We start from the raw sequence: 15,045 nt of genomic DNA on the forward strand, positions 1-15,045 counted from the left end.
TGACAAATAATTACCAATAATTGTTCCTTTATAAGAGATAGCTGTAGGAAAGTCTATTAGTAAATGTTCAAGAGGCACTTATATAAGACCTACTGTAGGTAGGCTAAAGATTGATATAATGGAGATTTTCAGGACAGTGGCTAGCAATTTGGATCATCTTAGTTCTGCAATCTAATGAACATGTTACGTCAGGGACATATGACGGATTGCTGTCCTGCAACATTCAAGACACTTTATAATAGTAAAACCACGATGTAGCCTTTTCATTCAGTGCTGAGGAATAAGAGGTCACCAGTGACTGCTGCTTAGAAAGTAAAGTATAGCTGCTTAGAAAAGCCTTATGGGGCACTGTGATCATGGGCACTAATTTACTAATAAGGAGTTCTGTGGTTCTTGGCACTATGCATGGTATCGTGGGACACAGTGGCTGTGCTGTATGTGTGTTTAATATAATGAAGCACTATAGTATTAGGCATAATACTATGACTGTGGTCAACATGACTTTGGCCACTAAAACTGTGTAAATTATTATTGTTTTTGGACACTATGACATATTATAAAACATGGAAATCGGAGGGAGCAGGTTGTAAATGGAAGCTGGATCGGGCTGCCACAGAGGAGGTAAGTCAAAGCTTTTAGGATAAGGTGCTTTATTCTTCAAATATGCAACGTGTTTCAAAACCATCCGTTTTTTTCATCAGGCATGATGCCTGATGAAAAAACTGGATGGTTTTGAAACGTGTTGCATGTTTGAAGAATAAAGCACCTTATCCTAAAATCTTTGACTTACCTCCTCTGTGGCAGCCCGATCCAGCTTCCATTTCCAACCTGCTCCCTCCGATTTCCAGTTACTTCACGTCTGCTTGTCGGCGTGGAAAGCCGCTGCAATCTCCTTTTTACCCACGCTCTTCTAAGTGTTGTGCCTTCTCTGCACAACCATGACAGGTGAGCAAGTTTCCTATGAGTTCACACCACGGTTGTACCGCCACCAATACCGCACAGGGAGCGCTCCTTCTCTTTTCTATTACATATCATAAAACATAGCATTTACTTAGTATACATAATACATTTATTCACAAAAAAGTAATGCACCCAACGATAGACTTGTCAAATTGCTGCAAAACTCTGCATGCAGTTATGTCTCAGGCAGATATTGAAATGATCACAGGTGTGGTCTGATAAGACACTGGGTCTTGCCACAAAAGTATAAAAGTGCTTCCCCCACTGCTCTTTTGGACTGAGAGAAACAGGATGGTCATTTTGATGAATTGACCAGGATGTTAAAGGGGTACTCCGGCCCCAAGATATCTTATCCCCTATCCAAAGGATAGGGTATAAGATGTCTGATCGCGGGGGTCCCACCGCTGGGGACCCCCGCAATCTAGCATGCAGCACCTACTTGTAAGTACTGCCGGAAGTGCTGGAGGTTTGCAGTCTTTTGCCTCCCGACCACGGGGACAGATTATCGTGACGTCACGACTCCATCCCCTTGTGACGTCATGCCCCGCCCCCTCAATGCAAGTCTATGGGAGGGGGCGTAAAAAAAGATTTTTTTCAAATCAACTGGTGCCAGAAATGTAAACAGATTGGTATATTACTTCTATTAAAAAATATTAATCCTTACAGTACTTATCAGCTGCTGTATACTACAGAGGAAGTTGAGTTGTTCTTTTTTGTCTGACCACAGTGCTCTCTGCTGACACCTCTGTCCATGTCAGGAACTGTCCAAAGCAGGGGCAAATCCCCATAGCAAACCTACCATGCTCTTGACAGAGAGCACTGTGGTCCCGACAGAAAAGAACAACTCAACTTCCTCTGTAGTATACAGCAGTTGATGAGTACTGGAAGAATTAAGTTTTGTTAATATAAGTAATTTACTTATCTGTTTAACTTTCTGGAGCCAGTTGATTTGATTTCCCCCCCCCCCCCCCCACGGGAGTACCCCTGTAGTCAGTCAGGGGTTCTGTTGGATATCTGGTGCTGTGTACTGTGTAAAGAAGAGAAGAACAGTAGTATTCACCTCTACTTATTGCCTCCCAATGTTCTTTAGTGAAGCACGTTACCTAAAAAGGTTACCTTAGCACTCTGCCTCTATATGCAATCCCTATATTGTCCTTTAATTAGAATACAATTTTTTTAAATTAAAATCTCTGATCTTTTTATGCATGATAAACCTAATAAAGAAGAAATTAACCTTCGAAATGCATTGTTTCAATGTGCATTTTATATTTCTCACAATGAAATGTAGTGTCTCATGTGATCCACAGCCATTTTAAAGTGTATTGGTCGTCAACAAAATCTTTTTATATAATGTAGATCTATGTACAAATCTATGTATCAATGTCCATACAAAGAGAAAATCACAGGCGACTCACCATTTCTTCAATGCTTCATCTTTATTCTTAGGCTCGTGCAGGTAAAGCGGCTCCACGCCGCAGCGGTGTGCATGACACTAGTGCGTTAGTGATTACAGCTGTTTCTTCCCATTCAGGAACTTCAACAGATCATTGAGTCAACATTGTATGATCATAATCCTACTAACATTGTTGGTATCAATGTCTTGTGTGTTTGTACACCAATATTAATATCTTCCCAGGGGTCATTCTTGGGGGGAAAAGTGTTGGAACTCACCTAAGATTTCCACCCAAGGACTGGTCCTGCTAATGGGAACAGTGTTCATGCTGTGGAAAAAGTGCAGGAACTCAGTTCCCATGCATTCCTGCAGGACTTGAGCTCTGTATCTTCCAGATATCACTAACCTACCTCCTTTATTGTTCTACCACTATATTTTCTCTGAATTTATGCTGTGTGCTCTCCATTAAATGATATTGCATGTATCTTTACTTATGTCTCCTCCATCCCTGGAGAACTCAAATGGTGTTATGAGAGAAACGCGTTGGTTTTGATATTTCTAACAGCTACTTTGGAGATCATATACTATTTATCAATTATTGCCCTATACCCCTCCACACTTTAATTTAGGTAGGGTTAATATAGACTAGGTAGGGATAGCATTATTTGGGTGGATAATAGGGATGGTCACCTGTACCCCTTTTCCTACCCTACCTGCTATACACTGATTGAGGTGTTATATTTGTTATTAATTTTTTGAATTTTTTTGACAGTATTTATGTCTGTTTCTCCATGTAGCAGTAAAGGTTACGTTTTATCTTGGCCAGCCTTATTGGTGTTTTGATTGATTTGTAGTTTGCCTTATTTGCTTAGCAAAATCAGTGCATAATACATTGCCGTCTAATGGGACGGCAATGTCCGTGCGGTCCTAGTGTGAACTGATGTGGGACCAATTTTGACCGTACAGAGATTTCTCATTATAAACACCGCCTTAGGCAATGTTGACACAGACAATGCCGGCTGGATATGCCGGACTAGGACCGCTCAGAAATGCGTCTCATAGTGGCAATGCATTTCCGTGCGGACTCCACAGAAAGAATAGACATGTCTCATCCGGAATCAGGATTACCACAGCAGAAACATGTGCTGCAGAAATTCCACCCTGTGCACAGCACAGCAGAATCTTATTGAGATCTGCTGCTGCGCAATTCTCCATTAAAATTCTGCATGGAAATTCAATTGTGTAAACATAGCCTAAGGGTAGAAGTTATAATAAACCTCATTTGGAAGCAAAGTTCCTTTACACATTGAAATCTATCTTGTTGATTTCTAATTTATGTGCTGTTTCCTTCAATATGTATTAAAAATAGTTTTTGCTGCATGGAACTGTAAGCACTAGGTTCCTCCTCTCTGTATGTGTTCATTCTCTTTGGTGTTTGACATTCCACAATTGATTTTACACTTTAAAGGCAGAAATAAAGCCTTCGGATTGTTAAATAATATACACTGCTCAAAAAAAGTAAAGGGGACACTGAAACAACACAATGTAACTCCAAGTCAATCACACTTCTGTGAAATCACACTGTCCACTCAGGAAGCAACACTGATTGACAATCAATTTCACATGCTGTTGTGCAAATGGAACAGACAACAGGTGGAAATTATAGGCAATTATCAAGACACCCCCAATAAAGGGGTGGATTTGCAGGTGATGACCACAGACCACTTTTCAGTTCCTATACTTCCTGGCTGATGTTTTGGTCACTTTTGAATGCTGGCTGTGCGTTCACTCTAGTGGTAGCTTGAAACGGTGTCTACAACCCACACCAGTGGCTCAGGTAGTGCAGCTTATCCAGGATGGCACATCAATGCGAGCTGTGGCAAGAAGGTTTGCTGTGTCTGTCAGCATAGTGTCCAGAGCAGGGAGGCACTACCAGGAGACAGGCCAGTACATCAGGAGACGTGGAGGATGCCGTAGGAGGGCAACAACCCAGCAGCAGGACCGCTACCTCCGCCTTTGTGCAAGGAGGAGCAGGAGGAGCACTGCCAGAGCCCTGCAAAATGACCACCAGCAGGCCACAAATGTGCATGTGTCCACTAAAACGGTCAGAAACAGACTCCATGAGGGTGGTATGAGGGCCCGACGTCCACAGGTGGAGGTTGTGCTTACAGTCCAACACCGTGCAGGACATTTGACATTTGCCAGAGAACACAAAGATTGGCAAATTCGCCACTGGTGCCCTGTGCTCTTCACAGATAAAAGCAGGTTCACACTGAGCAAGTGACAGACGTGACAGATTCTGGAGACACCGTGGAGAATGTTCTGCTGCCTGCAACATCCTCCACCATGACCGGTTTGGCAGTGGGTCAGTAATGGTATTGGATGGCCTTTCTTTGGGGGGCCGCACAGCCCTCCATGTCCTTGCCAGAGGTAGCCTGACTGCCATTTGGTACCGAGATGAGATCCTCAGACCCCTTGTGAGACCATATGCTGGTGCGATTGGCTTATGGTACCTCCAAATGCAAGACAATGCTAGACCTCATGTGGCTGGAGTGTGTCAGCAGTTCCTAAAAGAGGAAGGCATTGATGCTATGGACTGGCCCGCCCGTTCCCCACATCTGAATCTGATTGAGCACATCTGGGACGTTATGTGTCGCTCCATCCACCAACGCCACGTTGCACCACAGACTGTCCAGAAGTTGGCGGATGCTTTAGTCCAGGTCTGGGAAGACATTCCTCAGGAGACCATTCACCACCTCATCAGGAGCATGCCCAGGTGTTGTAATGAGGTCATACGGGCACGTGGAGGCCACACGCACTACTGAGCCTCATTTAGCCTTGTTTTAAGGACATTACATAAAAGTTGGATCAGCCTGTAGTGTGGTTTTCCACTTTAATTTTGAGTGTGACTCCATATCCAGACCTCCATGGGTTGATAAATTTGATTTCCATTTATCATTTTTGTGTGATTTTGTTGTCAGCACATTCAACTATGTAAAGACAAACATATTTCATATGATTAGTTCAATTATTCAGATCTAGGATGTGTTATTTTAGTGTTCCCTTTATTTTTTGGAGCAGTGTAATAATATTAACCTAACAATGAACAATATCAATGCATGTTGTTTCTCTGGGGAGCTTTGCAAATATATTATGTGAATTAAGTCAATGCTAAATGACTAATCCACTACATTTATATAACAATTGTCCCATAATCTTCTTGTAGATGGCTCGTCTCAGAGGGCCCCTCTTGCCCCACCATACGCTGTGGTCCTTATCTCTTGCTCTGGTCTGTTAGCCTTCATCTTCCTGCTCCTCACCTGTCTCTGCTGCAAGAGGGGGGATGTTGGATTCAAGGTAAGACTGGCTGCGCTACATATAATGGAATCCCATAGACAGGGGTGGGCCATTAGAGTACTGTGTAGTGGTCCATGTAGTTGTAGACTTCAAAGTTATAGGATTTGCCCCATTTTCTACTCCATTTATTCTTTCTACAAGCTATCAACACACAAGAAAAGCTCTTATCTGTATTGACAATCACAATTGCTAGTATGTTTCCTTACCTTGTAATCACCACAATCCAGAAAATGAACCGGATAACAATAGTTTAGTACTGTGTTCCCTTCAGATTTCTTAGCCACCAGGTTGTGTAGGGAAGTGCAGCTGACCACATTCCTTTGAATGAAGATATCCTGGAGTTCCATTCATGGTAAGGGTCTATTCACGCAAGCGGTAATTCAAAAGTGTGAATGGGAGTGTGGAATCCCATAGAAGTCTATGGGCTTTAATTTGTGCAAAAATTCTGCATGCGGAAATTCAGAAGTGTGGAATCCCATAAAAGTCTATTGGGCTTTCATTTGAGACAGAATTCCACCTGTGTGAATAGACCCTAAGTTGCAGGGGCAGCACTGTGCATGGAAAAGTTGTGATGGGATGTGCAATGCAGGATCAGAATAACTCTTAAAGAGAGTTCAAAAGAGAAAAGCCAGACAGATTCAATGATATTCACACATCTGCATTACCTTATCACCTAAATAATGCTGTTACGTGAATATGGACCAGATTTTCTCTTAAATTGCTTAGCCTGAGACTTTTGTGAGACTACAGCATCCATGTCTAGGGACTTTTACCAAAATTTAGCTTCTCGGATTCATATATAACTAGTGTCCTAAGAGAGCAGGCAAAACACCGAACAATAAACCAGAAAAAATAATCATGCCACTTCCTAGCTAAAATTAAAAATACTTTACATAAAGGGAATGTGTCATCAGAAAATAATCTATTGTTTAAATCAGGTTTTTATGTGAAACATTTTTTTAAGACGTTCTGTTGATGTTTTCTGTAATTTCCCATTTAACTACCTATATTATAAAATATTGCTGTATTTGTTTTTCTGTTCTGTAGATAAATCTTTTCAACAGTCTCCACCCTATCATTAGGTCACAGAAAAAAGTGACTGCAGTGTATAGATAATAGTTACAGCTCCCTCCTGCCCCCTCCCTGCACAATGACCTCTGCACAGGTCACTGAGCATGCCTACAAACTCTCCTATAGATGTCAGTAGCGTTCCATCCAAACCATTGTTGCCTATGTCCATGGGGCTTACTGTAAAGCTTAGCTCTGATTACTGTGCAGCTCAGGCAGGATAGCTACCCCTATAATACTGTACTAAAAATGAAAAAAATGAGAAAACAGACTAGAAAAATAACATGTATTAGTATCAGTAAAATAAAGTAAAATAAGTAAAAAAAATATGTGACACAATATGTGTAACTTCCATTGACGAGTTATCCCGTGATCTATGTTGTTTATGTAGCTTCTAGTTACGTGTACCTTCTGATGCTCCAGCTTTTGTGTAGCTCCTAATAATGTCTATAGGAGTTACCCAACTGTAGGGCACAGCTAACTTTTTAACTTTTGGGGGAACCATACACATTTTTCTATTTATTTATAAGAAAAAACAACAACAAAAAATGCATAGGGTTCCCCCTTTTTTCAGTATCAGCCAGATACCAACCAAGCAGCAACAGCCTGACATTACCAGGGTGGGCGAGGACCATTGTTACTGGACCTCCCCAGCCTAAATAATGCCAGCCTGTTGCCACCTAGGCCCAGGAGCGCCATTTTTGATGCTCCAGGCCTGTTGGTACCGGCTCTTCCCGACACCCCTGAGTACCAGGGTAATAAATGGGGGTTAATGCTAGCTGATTTTGGGGCTAACGCTAAGCCCTGGCTTAGTAATGGATTCCGTCTATAAGACATCGTCCACTGCTAAGCCTGAAAATTCAATTATAAAAAACACTACACATCGGGAAAAAAAATTATTTAAAAAAACACTCCCCCACAGCCCTCGTTAACCATTTTATTACAATAAAAACGCTGGTAATCATCGCAGTCCACCGAATCTGACGTAGTCCTCCGCATTCACATATCTGAAATGTAAAGAAAAGAAAAAGTTAGTACATTTTTTGCGCTCTCCCCTGGGGAGAGCGCACATTATGCAGCGTGTTCCTAAACAGGGAGCTTCCAATTGTTGCTAAACTACAACTCCCATCATGGGGGCTGTAGTTAAGCAACAGCTGGGATCTCCCTGTTTGGGAACACACTGCCAGAAATGCTCTGTTCCTATAATGCAAAACGCATAATGAGAACAGAGTCAGGACTGGACAGTGTAGCCCCGCCCCCTGATGATGTCATCACTAGGGGCAGAGCAGTAAAGGTCGCGGAGGTCTCAGGAGTGAGACCACCTTTCGAACTGTCCCTCTGCCCTTGGACTATTACTCCCATCATGGGACAGAGTCTGTCCAATGATGGGAGTAGTTGTATTACCGCAGCGCTGAGGGATGGCACTTGCACATCCCCCAGCTGCGGGACTTTTAGGCCTACTACTCTCATCATGGTCATAATCCATCCATGATGGGAGTTATAGTCCAGGGACTGAGGTGCAGATCGCAGCAGGTCATTCTCCAGAGACCCACTGCAATCCGCATTTATTAAGTTAACAAGCCGGCGGCACATGCAGCTCCACTGCACTCCCCGCCGGCTCCAGACGGGGAATATTGTATACACTGTCATTATTCATAATCCCCACCGCCAGGAGACTGGAGCTCTGATTGGTGAATAGCTTTTCACCAATCAAAGCTCCCGTCTCCCAGCGACGGGGATTATGAATTATGACAGTGTATACAGGAGCCGGCGGGGAGCGCAGTGGAGCCGCATGTGCCGCCGGCTTGTACATTTAATAAATGCGGATCGCAGTGGGTCTCTATAGAATGACCTGCTGTGATCTGCACCTCAGCCCCTGGACTATAACTCCTATCATGGGCAGAGTCTGTCCATGATGGGATTAGTAGTCCTAAAAGTCCTGCAGCCGGGGGGATGTTTAAGTGCCATCCCTCAGCGCTGCAATATTACAACTACTCCCATCATGGAACAGACTCTGTCTATGATGGGAGTTATAGTCCAGGGGCAGAGGGGCAGATCGCAGCAAGTCATTCCCCAGAAACCCGCTGCGATCCACATTTATTAACTGTGCTCCCCGCCGGCTCCTGTATACTCTTTCATAATTCATAACCTCTGACGCTGGGAGACAGGAGCTCTGACTGGTGAATAGCTTTTCACCAATCAGAGCTTCCGTCTCCTGGTGGCGGAGACTATGAATGATGACAGCGTATACAGTATTCCCCGCCGGGAGTACAGTGTAGCCGCATGTGCCGCAGGCTTTTACAGTTAATAAATGCGGATCGCAGCGGGTCTCTGGAGAATGACCCGGTGTGATCTGCCCCTCAGCCCCTGGACTATAACTCCCATCAAGTGCATGTTCCATTATTAGTCCACGTGCTACCACTTGCAGTAATGTGGAATAAATGTATTCCCACATATGAACATTTCACTGTAGTGTTACCTATAAATAAGCGTTTTCATTCAGGGTACAAAACACAAGATGTAGTTGCATTGTGGTTGGCAATATGCAGTAAGTACTTCTCATATATTGCTGTTAACCTGTGTATTTGTAATACTGACCAGTTTCAGTAATTATACCCTAGTAGAATTGACAATTATTAACCCATTAAAGACCAAGCCCATTTTCACCTTAACCCCTTGGGGACAAAGCCCTTTATAACCCTAAGGACGGGAGCATTTTTTGTAAATATGACCTCTACCACTTTATGCATTAATAACTCTGGGAAGCTTTTACTTATAAATTTGATTCCGAAAATGTTTTTTCGTGACATATTCTACTTTATGTTAGTGGTAAATTTACGTCGATACTTGCATTATTTCTTGGAGAAAAAATTCAAAAATTTCAGGAAAATGTTTTAAATGTGGCATTTTTCTAACTTTGAAGCACTCTGCTTGTAAGGAAAATAGACATACCAAATAAATTACATATTGATTCACATGTTTTCACTTTTTTGAAGACATCAGAGGGCTTCAATGTATAGCAGCAATTTTCAAAATTTTCCCGAAAATTTCAAAATCAGAATTTTTCAGGGACCAGTTAAGTTTAGAAGTGTATTTTTGGGTCTTTATGTTGGAAATCCCCTATAATGGACTCCATTATGAAAACTTCACCCATCAAAGTATTCAAAATGACAATCAAAAAGTTTATTAACCCTTTAGGTGTTTCACAGGAATAGCAGCAACATGGAGGAGAAAAATCTAAATTTCCATTTTTTACACTAAAATGTTATTGTAGCCCCATTGTTTTCATTTTTACATGGGGTAAAAGGTAAAAAGTCCCCCGAAAACTTGTAATTCCTTTTCTCTCGAGTAGGTAAATACCTCATATGTGGATGTAAAGGGCTCTGTGGGTGCGCTAAAGGGCTCAGAAGGGAAGGAGCGGCAATGGCATTTTGGAGAGCGAATTTTGCTGAAATGGTTTTTGGGGGGCATGTCCCATATAAGAAGTCCCCATGATGCCAGAACAGTAAAAAAAAAAAAAAAAAAAAAAACACACATGGCATATCATTTTGGAAACTACACCCCTTAAGTAATGTAACAAGGGGTCCGCTGAGCCTTAACACCCCACAGGTGATTGCTGAACTTTTGTTAAAGTGGGACGTGAAAATAAAAAATTTGATTTTTAACACTAAAGTGCTGGTGTTACCCCAAACTTTTCATTTCCACAAGGAGTAATAGGAGAAAATGCCCCCAAAATGTATAAACCCATTTATCTTGAGTAAGGAAATACCTCATATGTGGATGTAAAGTGCTCTGTGGGTGCACTAGAGGGCTCAGAAGGGAAGGAGTGACATTGGGCTTTTGGAGAGTGAATTTTGCTGAAATGGTTTTTGGGGGGCATGTCGCATTTAGGAAGCCCCCATGATGCCATAACAGTAAAAAAAATGTTTGCATTTTTTTTTACTTTGAAGCTCTCTGCTTGTAAGGAAAATAGGCATTCCAAATACATTTTATATTGATTCACATATACCATATATCTACTTTATGTTGGCATCATAAAGTTGACATGTTTTTACTTTTGGAAGATATCAGAGGTCTTTTTTCCCCCAAATTTACAATTTTTGCAAAGGGTAATGAGGGAAAATGCCCCCTAAAATTTGTAACCCCATGTTAGGTCGTAAAATCCTCTGTGGGCGAACTACAATGTTCAGAAGAGAAGGAGTCACATTTGGCTTTTGGAAAGCAAATTTTGCTGAAATTTTTTTTTTTTTTTTTTTTTTTGGGGGGGGGGGGGGGGGGGGGTTGGACGGGGGACATGTCGCATTTAGGAAGCCCCTATGGTGCCAGAACAGCAAAAAAAAAAAAAACACATGGCATACTATTTTGGAAAGTGCACCCCTCAAGTAATGTAACAATGGGTACAGTAAGCCTTAACACCCCACAGGTTTTTGACAACTTTTTGTTAAATTCGGATGTGTAAATGGAAAAAAAATATTTTCACTAAAATGCTGGTTTTCTCCCAAATTTTACATTTTTACAAGGGGTAATAGGAGAAAATTCCCCCCAAAATCTGTAACCCCATTTCTTCTGAGTATGGAAGTACCCCATGTGTGGACGTCAAGTGCTCTGCTGGCACACTGCAATGCTCAGAAGAGGAGGAGCGCTTTTGAGCTTTTTGAAAGAGAATTTGTTTGTAATGGTAGTTTACCAAGCCCCCCGTGGTGCCAGAACAGTGGATCCCCCCAGATGTGACCCCATTTTGGAAATTACACCCCTCACCAAATTTAATAAGGGGTGCAGTAAGCATTTACACCCCACTGGTATTTGACAGATCTTTGGAACAGTGGGCTGTGCAAATGAAAAATTACATTTTTTTTTCACGGACCACTGTTCCAAAAATCTGTGGGGCGTAAATTCTCACTGCACCCCTTATTAAATTACATGAGGGGTGTGGTTTCCAAAATGGGGTCACATGTGGGGGGGGTCCATTGTTCTGGCACTTTGGTGGGTTTCAATTCTGGACAAATTTTCTCTCCAAAAGCCCAATGGCACTCCTTCTCTTCTGAGCATTGTAGTTCACCCACAGAGCACTTTACATCCCCATATGGGGTATGTTCTTACCTATGCTTTTTTCCTATTTTCCCTTATGAAAATGAAAAATTTAGGGTAACACCAGCATTTTAGTTAAAAAAAATATTTTTTTTTCATTTTCCCATCCAACTTTAATGAAAATTCGTCAAACACCTGTGGGGTGTTAAGGCTCACTATACCCCTTGTTGCGTTCCATGAGGGGTGTAGTTTCCAAAATGGGGTCACATGTGGGTATTTATTTTTTTGCGTTTATGTCAGAACCACTGTAAAATCAGCCACCCTTGTGCAAATCACCAATTTAGGCCTCAAATGTACATAGTGGGCGCTCCATCCTGAGCCATGTTGTGCATCCGCAGATAATTTTACGCTCACATAAGGGGTATTTCAGTACTCAGGAGAAATTGCGTTACAAATTTTGGGGGTCTTTTTTTCCTTTTACCTCTTGTGAAAATAAAAAGTATGGGACAACACTAGCATGTTAGTGTAAAATATTACTTTTTTTTTACACTAACAGGCTGGTGTAGACCCCAACTTTTATTTTTCAGAAGGGGTAAAAGGAGAAAAAGCCCCCCAAAATTGGTAGTGCAGTTGCTCCCGAGTATGGAAATACCCTATATGTGGCCCTAAACTGTTTACTTGAAATACGACAGGGCTCTGAATTGAGAGAGCACTAGGCGCATTTGAGGACTAAATTAGGGATTGCATAGGGGGGGACATAGGGGTATTCTGAGCCAGTGATTCCCAAACAGGGTGCCTCCAGCTGTCGCTAAACTCCGAGCATGCCTGGACAGTCAGTGGCTGTCCGGAAATGCTGGGAATTGTTGTTTTGCAACAGCTGGACGGCTCCGTTTTGAAAACACTGCCGTACGATACGTTTTTCATTTTTATTGGGGGGGACAGTGTAAGGGGGTGTATATGTAGTGTTTTACCCTTCATTGTGTGTTAGTGTAGTGTTTTTAGGGTATATTTGCACTGGTGAGGGTTTGCGGTGAGTTTCCCGCTGGGAGTTTGCGCTGCAGCTCAAACTTGAAGCAGGAAACTCACTGTATACCCACCCGTGTGAATGTACCCTGTACATTCACATGGGTGGGGGTGGGGGTGGGGGGGGGGAAACCTCCAGCCATTTCAAAACTACAACTCCCAGCATGCACTGACAGACAGTGTTACCTAACTCAGTATTTTCCAACCAGTGTGCCTCCAGTTGTTGCAAAACTACAGCTCCCAGAATGTACTGATCACCGAAGGGCATGCTGGGAGATGTAGTTATGCAACAGCTGGAGGCTCCGTTTTGGAAACACTGCCTTACGATACGTTTTCATTTTTATTGGGGGGGGGGACTGTGTAAGGGGGTGTATATGTTGTTTTTAACCCTTTATTATGTGTTAGTGTAGTGTAGTGTTTTTAGGGTACATTTACACTGGCAGGGGTTTACGGTGAGTTTCCCGCTAGGAGTTTGCACTGCGGCAAACAATTTGCCGCAGCTCAAGCATGAAGCAGAAAACTCACTGTAAACCCGCCTGTGTGAATGTACCCTGTACATGCACATTGGGGCAAACCTCCAGCTGTTGCAAAACTACAACTCCGAGCATGCACTGACAGACCGTGCTTGCTGGGAGTTGTACTTTTGCAACAGCTGGAGGCACACTGGTTGGAAAACCTTCAGTTAGATTCTGTTACCTAACTCAGTATTTTCCAACCAGTGTGCCTCCAGCTGTTACAAAACTACAACGCCCAGCATGTTCTGATCACTGAAGGGCATGCTGGGAGATGTAGTTATGCAAAAGCTGGAGGTACGCAACTACAACTTCCAGCATGCCAAGACTGCACAGTGATCTCCAAACTGTGGCCCTCCAGATGTTGCAAAACTACAAATCCCAGTATGCCCAAACAGCTGTCTGGGCATGCTGGGAGTTGTAGTTTTGCAACACCTGGAGGGCTACAGTTTACAGACCACTGTATAGTGGTCTCCAAACTGAAGCCCTCCAGATGTTGCTAGGCAACAACTCACCGGCTTCCATGGGATCGCCGCACCAAGGAGCCGCACCAGGGAGCCCTAACTACATTGGGTGGGCAGAGCGGGACAACCGAACTTTAACCCCCCGCCCCCAATCTGCTATTGTTCAGTCGCTTCTGACCGACCAATAGCAGGGATAGGTGGGGTTTCACCCCTGCCACCTCACTCCTATCCCTTCAAGGGGATCTGGTGTCTTGGAAAACCCTGATCCCCCTTATTTTCTGGGTCACCGGAGATCCGTATGACCCGGAATCACCGCAAATTGCCGGTGTGAATTGCGTTGATCGCCGTCATGGGGGGGGGGGGGGGTCTCAAAACCCCCCTAGGCATTGTCACGTGATCCCTGCTGAATGATTTCAGCAGGCATCCCGTTCAGGTCCCTCCCCGGCGAGCGGCGGGGACCGAAATTCCTACGGGCGTACAGGTAATGCCCTTGGTCCTTAAGTACCAGGGTGTCAGGGCTTACCTGTATACCCGTGGTCCCTAAGTGGTTAAAGGGGTACTCCACTGGCCAGCTTTCAGAAGTAAATATTCCGAACTCTGTTTTCGCATTGCGGGGGTCGGCCACGCCCCTCATGATGTTACAGTCATGCCCCCCCCAATGCAAGTCAATAGGAGGGGTGTCACGAGGGGTGTGGCCGACTCCAGCAGCGCGAAAACACTTTACTTCTGAAAGCTGGCCAGTGGAGTACCCCTTTAAAGAACACTAACAGCAGTGCTTCAGAAGTACTTACTGCATATTGCCAATCGCAATACAAGATAACATGTCTTTTGTACATTTTCTTCTCCCTCACTATGTCGCTATGTTTTTTTAGGAGTTTGAAAATCCAGATGGAGAAGAGTTTTCTGGGGAGTACACTCCACCTGCTGAGGAGACCTCCTCCTCCCAGTCTATTCCTGATGTCTACATTCTTCCTCTCTCTGAGGTGTCTTTACCCGTCCCCAATACACAGGCTCCTAAAACAGGTATCCATCTCAAATAAGCACTGGTAGTACTATAACTCTTTTCAGGTGTGATAAGAGAGCCAATTAGGTTTTTTTTTAATTATATTTGATATTGTTTGATTATATTTGAGATATATATATATATATATATATATATATATATATATATATATATCAGCCAAACTCAGTGGTGTACATAAAACAAAGGGTTGCAAAGGTCCCATTGCAAATATTGAAA

At 43.1% G+C, this 15,045-nt stretch overlaps 1 protein-coding gene across 3 annotated transcripts in view; it reads left to right on the forward strand.

The window, feature by feature from the left end:
• The window catches only part of LMTK3 (lemur tyrosine kinase 3), an 89,923-nt gene that overhangs the window by 25,812 nt on the left and 49,066 nt on the right, over nt 1-15,045 (forward strand). For all 3 annotated transcript variants that reach the window (XM_056544471.1, XM_056544473.1, XM_056544472.1), the window contains exons 3-4: nt 5,580-5,710; nt 14,678-14,828. In XM_056544471.1, the coding sequence (XP_056400446.1) occupies nt 5,580-5,710; nt 14,678-14,828 (282 nt within the window). The remainder of the gene's footprint in view (nt 1-5,579; nt 5,711-14,677; nt 14,829-15,045) is intronic.

The sequence above is a fragment of the Hyla sarda genome, chromosome 10 (genome assembly GCF_029499605.1).
Source record: "Hyla sarda isolate aHylSar1 chromosome 10, aHylSar1.hap1, whole genome shotgun sequence".
NCBI lineage: Eukaryota > Metazoa > Chordata > Amphibia > Anura > Hylidae > Hyla > Hyla sarda.